Here is a 10,460-nt window from a genome sequence, read left to right as displayed (position 1 = left end):
ATACATACAAAATTTTACCAACTTTTTCCTTTCTTAGGGCCGTTAACTTTCATTATATGTTTCTATGTTGTTTAGATCTAAAAAATAGCGCACAATGAAAAACGGCAAAAAAAACATACCAAATTTTTTATAAAAAGTAATACAACACAGACTTTTTTCCGTGCATTACCACCAACACATTCTCATTTTTTGTTTCATAACTAATACATTCTCATTTTAAGACTTTTCTCTTTTTGGCAGGCACTGGTATACACTGTTGCCAGAACTTTTTGGGCCGACCGGCTAGATTGGCAAAAAAAAGCGGCTAGAAACGGCTAAAATGTTTTAGTGAAATTTCACATAGACTCTGGCAAAAAACGGCTAAAATGTTTTAGTGAAAATTCACATGCTTTATTTAAATAAATCGCAAGAAACGAAAGACTAGTTAACACCATTAATTTATATCGAGTGTATATTCCTCATCATCAAATGAATCACTATTGTATATATCACCTGAATTCATTAATTTTAAGAGATCGTCATCTACAGTAAAATTATGGCAGCATTTTTCTTCGCGTTTTAAACCGTATCTTATATATAAAATAGCGTTTAACGTTTTAACGCACATTGGATTTCTTTGCTTAGTTTTTATTATATTCATTGAACTAAATATTCGCTCTACTTCTGCATTACTTATAGGCAAAACAAGAAAACTAAAAACTAGGTTGCAAAGGTCAGCGAAAGGGTTTTCTCCTAGGGCCTTTCGAAATTGATAAACTTCGGCCCAAAATTTTACAGTTGAGTCTAAATTACTCCAGGTATGTAACGTTAACCGTTGCCATTGCATCTCTATGGATGTTATTTCGTCGGCATTATATTTGTGTTTTTGTTGCTGTAGTTGAACAAATACTTTTGGTTTAATTACTCTTAATGCATTTCCAACTGAAAAAGTCAATTTTTTTAGTGTGGCAATATTTGTAGGCAGGCGTTGGCGTAATTCCTTTATTAAAGTGATAATAAAATAGCGACCATTTTCTCGAATTATTTTCTCGGCTTCGTGGTCAAAAGCGTTTGTGCTTACTTTGGTTTTTAAATACTCTTCAAAACTGTGATAAAACTGAGGAAATGGAGCAAGGTATGGTTCCAACGGGGAGCATATAGGATCAAATGTGTCCGCGCTAATATCCACCAGGGAGCATAGATACGAAAGTAAAACATTGAGTTCATTAAAAATCTTCATTGGGTCTGCATTATTGCTTTCGAACAACTTGTTTACTTTTTGCACCTGAAAATTAGGCAAATAGTAAAATCGGCTACCTTTTTTTTACAAACCGGCTAACAAATCGGCTGCCGGCTAGATCGAATTTTCTCCGGCTAGTTGCTATTAAAACCGGCTAAATCTAGCCGGAAAACGGCTAAAATGGCAACGCTGCTGGTATATGAGGAAAATGTATGCTCTTTGTTTGGTACACAAAGTCAGTATTACCGCAGCCGTACTGCGATGAACATGATGTCGGTGGGATATAAATAATTTTTTCGCAACTTTTCATACCCTTCCTCCCGTAAACTGTTTTTCCCTTTCTCCAGCCCGCGCTCGCACTTTCGCTACTGCGCGGGCAAAAAAGTGCCCATGTCTGATCTTAACCATCTCCAAAATATACATACATAAGTATCTCCATTAAATTCATTTCATATAAAACGAAAACCCATTGTTCATCACCATTCAAACTGAATTCCCATATGTACAGTGACGAGCAAAACTGTAACATGGAGTAACACTTTTTATTTCAGCCCGCTATCTTTCCAAGTTCTAACGACTTCACTACATTTGTTTATATTCTTATTGGTACACTTCTCCTCTGCCTCATAACGATTTGAGTCAATCCAACAACATTAACAAAACCTGAGACAAAAATGTAAAGTTAGAGGCATATGTTACAGTTTTGCACTCACTCTTTTGCATTTTACAGTTATCTTTTGCTTAGTTGGAAGTCAGATGACTTTTTTCTGTATTGTAATTTATTCAAGAAGTGATCACCAATAAATAATATGGTTAATCAGGAAACATAAATGTAAATAATAGATTTACTGCGACAAGGCGGGACCGTAGGGAAAGTGGCAAAAAATGTGGAGTTTGCCACATGAAAATGTTAAGACTGAGAAAAAATATAGCCTAAAGTGTTACTAAGGACAAAGGAAGTCTGTCAAAATATATTACAGTCCGATATCTTGTGAACTTAGTAGCAAGTAACGCTGCAGCCACTACTACAGAAGCGCTTAAGATATTAAAATTGAATGCAAATCAGTAGATAGTGAGGCGAAAAGTTGCCAAATTGAGCAAAGTAGATCATAAAAGAAGAAAAAAGCAAATTTGATCAAAATACATGTGCGAGTGTGGCAGCGTTTTGCTGCATCGCGCGAAAACCGGACCGTTGCCTATTGGGATATGTTAGGCCTTACAGAACGCAATAAAAAACACATTTTTAAGATTTAATTGAGGGTTATGTGGTCTGACAAGACTAAATTAATCGCTTTTAAGCAGATGGCCGGGCATGGGTTGGAACAAAGGCCCAAATTAAGCATAAGCGCATCATGTAAGGCAACCTGTGAATCACAGTGGTCGGTCAATAATAGTTTGGGGTTGTATTTCAAAAATGTTGTTGATCCGTTTGTACGTATTATGCGTAAGGAACAGTATCTGTTCATATTTCAACAAAATTTGCAAGATGTAGTCGAAAAAATTAGAGTTCCTGCTACCAAAGCACACTGCACATATTCGCAAAGACTGGAACAAAAGCAGAAATTTGCTAATTTGAAATGACCTCCACAATCCGAGGACATGAATCTCATCGAGAATTTGCGAAATCAACTAAAAGCGCATCTTACTAAGTATCCAAGTCCGTCCAATGGAGTACATGAGCTGTGAAAGCAAACCAAGGATATATGGGAGGCTATACCTCCAGAATTTTTACAGACATGCACATTAGGTATGCCAAATTGCAACCAGGAACTAAATAAAGCAAAACCATACTGAACATTGTGTTAATAATTCTTTTTTTTTGTGAAAATTGTCAAAAAGTTATTAAAAATATATGAGTGCAAAACTGTAACATATGCCCTAATTTACATTTTTGTCTGCTGGTTTTGTTAATGTTGTTGAATTGACTTCAAATCGTTATGACAGAGGAAGCAAAGATGTACCAATAAAAATATACAACAACAGTATGAATGTCGTTAGAACTTGGAAAGATAGCGACAGCTGAAAGAAAAGTGTTACTCCATGTTACAGTTTTGCTCGTCACTGTATCTACATACATTCATATATTAATTCATTCAATTTTCATGTTAATTTAATCATTCCCTTGATTCTCAATATTATAAAGTCACTCGTATATTAAAGTTAGAACCTAAATTGTAAATCTTAAGTTCAATAAAATCTCAAATTGGAATCAGTAAAACCAACCATACATTTAACATGGTCCTTACGAGCCAAATTTGGCAGCACCCGAACACCTCTAACTAATAAATTCCAAAAAGGAATAAAGCGCTAACCAACACTGTTTGCAAACGCAAAGTATTTACATTTCCCTCCTTGCACCTGCATTTTACTTGTTACGTGTTCAGGTACATTTATGTACATATATTTCGCAGTCGCACTGCGCCGCTGACATTCATCCAATTCCCTTTACTCATAGCCTTTCGTGGTTTTCTACTCTGCTTGCGCGAGCGCAAAAACTAACAAATGCTGTTAACATTCAGTATTAAATAAGAATTTGCAAATATCTTGCATATACCCAGTAGACAAAATACGAAGTGCCTATTTGCAAGCACCCCGTAGGAAAATTTTATAATTCTGTCACATTTATATTACAATCATATTAAAGCCACATAATCAAGTTTTATAAAGCGATTTAAGGCAATTATGTGATTGATCTTTCACCGGCATCGAAGTTTAACTTCGAATCAAATACCTCATAAGCTTTTGCTCATATTTCGAAAAAGCTATACTGAAAGATCACACATGTTCTTTACTCCAAGTAAAGTTAGAAGATCTCCAATCCGGTTGGGAAACGTTACATCTTTCTTTTGGAAATATATGTATGTAAGGACGAAGAAAATTCAATTCCATCGAACATTAAAAACACACACACACGCACATGCTCAATTCCACATGTGTACAAATAGCTTTGAGATTTGCAAACCTAAAATTCTCCACCAGCTTGGGCTATTACATTGCACCTCAAACTGCATTAGTAACGCAACAACCAATAATTTTACACAAAAAAATACAATTTCAAATCGATCATATTCTCTAGAAACCCCTTTTATCTAATGTAAATTATGCAAAAACCAACACCCTTTGAAATTATGTCCTAAATTTCGAAAATCCAATGTTCCCGAACGCACCATGTTCGTAGAACAAAACCACTATTGTACCAACTGTTTGGGACGAAATCATGTTTTGAACAATTGCCAAAGGGGTCGCCAATGCTTTCATTGCAAAGAACCCCATCATACAATGTTACATCCCTTATCGACTAGCAAACCAAAACGTATGGCAGTAGTTAATGATCAAAAAACAAAGCTAGTATCTTCATATGCATATTTGCATACTCAACAAACCGAATCTCTCTCACATCAATCCAAGTACCCAATTTCTTATAACTCTGGAAGCAATTTCCAAAGCAAGGAATCGCCTATTTCATTAGCCGACACTAAATTCGAAATCCTAACAAATTTTTCAAGCAACCCCAGGAAAAACCAACATCAGAATACCCAATTGAACAACGAGCAAGCAGGTCGGCTCTTTGCTCCAAGGGGATGTTAAAGCATCATCCATCTCGGAGAAAGTTCAAAACAACGTAATAACAGCAACATTCGCATACAAAAGCTATTAATTTCCAACAAACCACGATTTTTCTACTTAGGCTTAACCCCAAGGAGCCTAAGATAGCAGTAAGGATCCAAACACCACCAATCCATCTCAAATCCATTTGGTAAAAGGCAGTTATGCAATGCCAAAATCTCTGCACCAAAGAGTCAAATCCCACCGATCGTATTTGAGTGGGCTATTAAAAACAACCAAATATTCCACTCTATACGCCAACACGTTAAAATACTCGTTAACTTCTTCAATCAAGTATGTCAAACTCTGTTTATATGTTGCAAAAGGGCAAATTTCCAAATCACCAGTCTCGAAAATTTCGAACCCCGCAGAGTCGCTATCGCCCTATAATAACTAAGCCGGAATAAAATTCCATCAAGTATTGCAAAAACCACACGAATTTCAAAAATGGAGACAAACCATGCTGAAACTAGTTCCAAACCCAAATTCCGCTGATTTTTGTATAAATCAAAATTACCAGTTTCTTCTTTTGTACAATTTGTATAAAAAGGACGTTAATTCGTCAATCTATGTCCGATCTAAATCGACCAATGAAATTTCATTTTATTTACATGTGCTAAAAATAATTACACCATCAAATATTGCAAACCCTCTGCGCTTTAGACCATTTCGTGCGGTGATGTTATCGATATAATTTATTAAAAGTGTCAACTTTAAACATAAACTCGTAATCGTTAATCATAATTGTTTACGTCGTTTTCTTTGGTGGATTGAACTAAAGTGGCTTTTGAAACCACCCGATAATTCACCATTATCATCTCGGCAAATCTTCGCCTCACTTGAACAACGCATACTCCCATCTCCTCAGTCTGATATAATAACCAGTTCCTCATCTGGGCTGAAAACCTTGCGAGTGAATAATAATGCGAATTTCCTCATTCAACGAAACCTTATCAATTACATCCACTTCAAATCTCAACCACAAAACTTTAGTAACCTGTAAAAAGAGTTTTCATCAAAATACAAAGAGCTACGAGAAACCCGCCCTAGAAAGTCACTTCCCTGACTTCATATTGTATTCAAAACAAAACTTTCTCATGTTTAAATCAACGACCAAAATAAAAATCCCAATAACCTTTCAAACAAGGCCACTCAAGATTGATTTTCCTTCAAAGCTGACTTGTCTCTGTACACAATTAACCGGTAACACAAGCGAATTTGCAAGCCTTGTCCGTTTGGAGTTTTTAAAGCTTCGGAAATTACTTCAAATCAACGGGTACGAAAAAGCTACTATAACAAAATCTATTTGCAGATTATTTCAATGTTTTCCCAAAATGATTCCTAAAATGGACATTAAGGAACGTATCCGATATGAACATCCCATCAGCAGCCACCGTATAACAGAAGATTCAACGAAATGTATACTGCCACCCAAGAACAAAGAGAAGGTAAACCACAGTGAAATATCATCTACAACTGTGCGAATCCAAACCAGACGCCATACAATGCTAACAAGTACAGAAGGCTTTGGAGCAGCCGCACAAAAGACTTGCACAAGTGCAACGGACCGGCATGTTCAAGTGACTTTCGCCCACTTGAAGAATGCATCCCTGCGCATCTTCAATTACACAAGCATCCCTGTGGAAATGGTCAAGAAATGCATCTCTGCTTTCATTTCCAATTGGAACTTCCAATGATGGCTATAAATGCGCTACGCTCATTCGTATCCGGCCTTCTTATCTTCATAGCAGCCAACCTTATATCATCGATCATCGTGACGGAGCCACCAAATTCATCCAATGTGGGAAACATAACCATCACCGATCATCTTTATCATTTCGAAAATATACATAAGTATCTCCATTAAATTCACTCAAACTGAATTCCCATATGTATCTACATACATTCATTCAATTTTCATTGTTAATTTAATCATTCCCTTGATACTCAATATTATAAAGTTGAGAATCAAGGGAATGACTAAACTATCTTAAAGTTAGAACCTAAATTGTAAATCTTAAGTTAAATAAAATCTCGAATTGGAACCATTAAAACCATCCATACATTTAACAATGACTATTTCTGTAAGCTTTGATCCGGTCAATAGGGTTGCCAACTATCTAAAGATTAAATTAAGTATACATATAGGTATATTGTACATTTGGAATTTCAGTAAAATATTCCATTATGGGTATCAAATAAGGGTTGCTATCTACCTATCTAGAAAGCTAATTTAATATGCATATAATTTCAGTGAATTATCCTATCATGACTATAAAATGAAGGCTTCTTGTGTAAGCTTATACCCGCTCAAATTTATCAACAGGGTTGCCAACTTTCTTCAAATTAAACTTATTTAAATACATATTGTCCCCTGAAATGCAAAAACACGTAACAAACATCATCGTTGAAATGCAAAAAGTCATAACTAGTAAAAAATTCAAAATTCACTTTTTCATTTATATGATGGGTTTCATCGAATTACAACTCCTCACATCATTTTATAAAAAAAAAAAAAAAAAAAAAAATTAGTCACGACTTTTTCCATTTCATTTACGATGTTGTTACGTCTTTTTGCATTTCAGGTGACGATATGCAAGTTAACTAAAATTGTACAATATGGGTTTGAATCGAAAGGTATTTCAGAATGCTTTAGTACAGCATATTTTTTTAAATAATTTTGGTACCTACAATGCCAGTTCGGGATCTGACCTAGTTCGGGCTGAGTTCGAAATCAGTTAAGGACCTGTTTGGACTAGTTCGTGGCAAATTGGAACCCATTCCAGGTTTGTTTCGAACTAGTCCGAGTCCAGTCCAGGTCTGGCATACATATTTATAAACTCTATTTAATTTTACTGTTTTTATGGGCATAAAAATCATAATAAACTAACGAACCTTTAATTACTTATTTTTGTTTAAATTTTTTTGCTTATGTTTCTTACATACATACACATATGCACAATGTAAATAGTAAATTAAAAAAAAATAAATAAAAACATATTCTATTCCTAAATAGTAAATTCAAGAAAAAATTAAAAACAAAAATCTTTCATTCCCCCTCTCATTTTTTTCGCTTGACATAAACAATATCTATAACAAGTAATTTTTAGCAAAAACAAAACCGACTTCAACTCTCATATAAAAAAAAAAAATATATATATATATCTCATGATCCGCTGATCGGATCTTAACCAGATTAGTATGGGACCACCTCTGAGACACTACCTTTCCGAGAATTATCGAAATCGGTTGACGTGGTCCAAAGTTATGCGGTAACATAGATAAAAAAAAATAAAAAAATATTCCGACGAACTGATAACCTCCTCCTTTTTTGGAAAATATACAGGTAATCAATTTTCCTGAAACAGCAAATTACACTAGAGTGAAGATCTCTCAAGTGGGCCACCCAAAATTGGATGGACAAGATTTTTTCGAACAAATTACTTTATTCGGTTTACAACCATAAAAAAATATATAGTTTGAACAATTTTGCAAAATTCGAATTTTTACAAGAGTTATTGTTATAAACTTTTTTTTTTGGTGAATTCAGTAATTATTTATTATCCACTGATTCATAGCATGTATCTTTCTAATTTTTCCACGATAATAGTTAATTAGACACGCTTTAGTCTGATTGTTTCAATTTTTCAAATAATCATTATTTTAATACAATTTTAAATTTTGTTTTTTAATTTATAAACAAATGGAAATATTTATTACTTCTCGATCAGATTTTTCAATGGTTTACATTTAATATCAATCCTTATTCTATAATACATTATTTAAAAGAAAAAAAACACGGAAAATTGCACGGAGTCGCTAGTTATTATTTTTTTTCGCTCCTGCCATGGGTGCTTTTGCCTTCATGCCGCGTGCCGCGCGGACTCGCAGCGAGCGTGGTGCAACCAGAGAACGCAGAAAAAATTTAATTTATCTATAAACATAAGCATAGATTATTTAGTACAATATTTTTTAAAATTGTATACATAAATATGTACATACATAACATGCATGTTCGTATGCATGTATTTTGTCTTTACAGAGAAAAATAAATAAAGAACGCAGAAACAAAAAACAACTAAGCACTTTCTAACACCCCCAAAATAGTTTGCTACTTGTAGCAGTTATGCTGTATACCTGATGAAATATAAGGCCCCTATTCCGAGTGTCGACTGGCAGTAGAATAGAAATTTGTCGATCGAGTCGATCATCTTTTATTTTGCTATTGTGTAACTTGATCGATACAAATTTGTACTATTGTGAATGGTTGACTGAATTGTAAACAGCTGTTTGTTTGTTTACATTTGTTTCTTTAGTGTCTCATTTACACCATTTTTAAAATAATTGCTGTTATTACAAAATTTAAAAAATTGATACAGTTGAAATATGGTTTAGTGATAAGGAAGATGATGTGGAAGCTAATAGATTAGTAGAGTTGGCTAAAGCAAGGAGGGAATTACGAAATTCGTCGGACCCCTTGGAGTTGGGTGATGAAGTGTATGTACATATGTGAATTTTATGAATAGGAGTTTCGTTCCAGATGCTTCACGGTTTGTAGGTTTTGCAGGAAAAGCTGTTTTCCCCATTAATAAACTTTATGGGAGTTTAAGAAATACGGTTTAGCTATTTATACAATGATGTTGGGTATTTGTGTCCAAACGCGTGACCCGAGTTTAAAAACTTTAACATACAAGTGTAGTGAAAGAATTTAACTTTAATTTAAAATAAAGATTTCAAATTTCTGAGCACTAGTTGATTAATAATTCATGCAATTTTTTGGAAACTTTGATGTTGGTTCTGCGCACAAATACTGTGGATGACGTAGCCGTAGTTATATGCACAAGATATATTGCATATCTTTCACAATAGAAGCGGAGCTACCGCCCCTACTCTTTCCGAAAATTCCTTTGCCTATGTCCTCATTCTCTTGCCCAACCGCGCAAGTTGCCTTTTGTTGCTTACAAATTTTGATCTGTAATTCAGACACATACATACATATGTATAATTCACAATTTTTTACGACTTCCAGTTTAATTGACTTACTTTTATCCATTATAGTAACACTTTCTTATGTAAATTTTATAAACGCAAACTCCAACGACTAAAAAACAGCAATAGAAGGATGAGCGATTAAAAAGTATTCACAGTCGCTGATTGAGCGACTAATCGGCACTCACAATAGCATCGTAATCCTTGGTGAAAAAATGTACTTGCGGATGTTGTTCAAGGACATATGTACATATGTATGTATGTATATGTATATGTAGATATGGGAAAATTTGCGTAAAGAATAGAGGCCGGTCCACACACCTACAACTTTGGCGTTGCTTTGGCGTTGAATTTCAATGCAGCCGTGCCCATAGCCAAAATTTGGCAACGCTAACGCCAACAGAAAGCAGAAAGATCGCGTGCGTCGGTCGTCAGCTGTTGTAAATAAATAAAATTATGTGAAATATTATTGCCTTTTAATCAAATGAGGGCAAGAAATATAATTTTTCATGAAATATTAATTTATCTATTGTTAATATGTTAATTTAGTGCCCAAAGCATTCTCTGCCAAGCTTCATTGAAGAAAGCATACTTCTAACGCCAAAGTTATAGGTATGTGGCTGGCCCTATTCTTTGCTTACGCAAA

General features: G+C 34.6%; 1 protein-coding gene across 1 annotated transcript in view; it reads left to right on the top strand.

Moving 5' to 3' along the window:
* Kdm5 (Lysine demethylase 5) overlaps nt 1-6,813 on the top strand; it is a 122,458-nt gene extending 115,645 nt beyond the window's left edge. The window contains exon 3 of the mRNA XM_017610968.1: nt 6,138-6,813. Coding sequence (XP_017466457.1) covers nt 6,138-6,170 — 33 coding nt within the window. The 3' untranslated portion in view covers nt 6,171-6,813. The remainder of the gene's footprint in view (nt 1-6,137) is intronic.
* Nucleotides 6,814-10,460: the final 3,647 nt, after the last annotated feature.

This window comes from Rhagoletis zephyria, unplaced genomic scaffold (assembly GCF_001687245.7).
Source record: "Rhagoletis zephyria isolate East Lansing unplaced genomic scaffold, Rhagoletis_zephyria_1.1 Rzeph_scaffold_00358, whole genome shotgun sequence".
Classification (NCBI taxonomy): Eukaryota; Metazoa; Arthropoda; class Insecta; order Diptera; family Tephritidae; genus Rhagoletis; species Rhagoletis zephyria.
The sequence above is the reverse complement of the archived record's forward strand: the minus strand, read 5'-3'. Positions and strand labels throughout refer to the sequence as shown.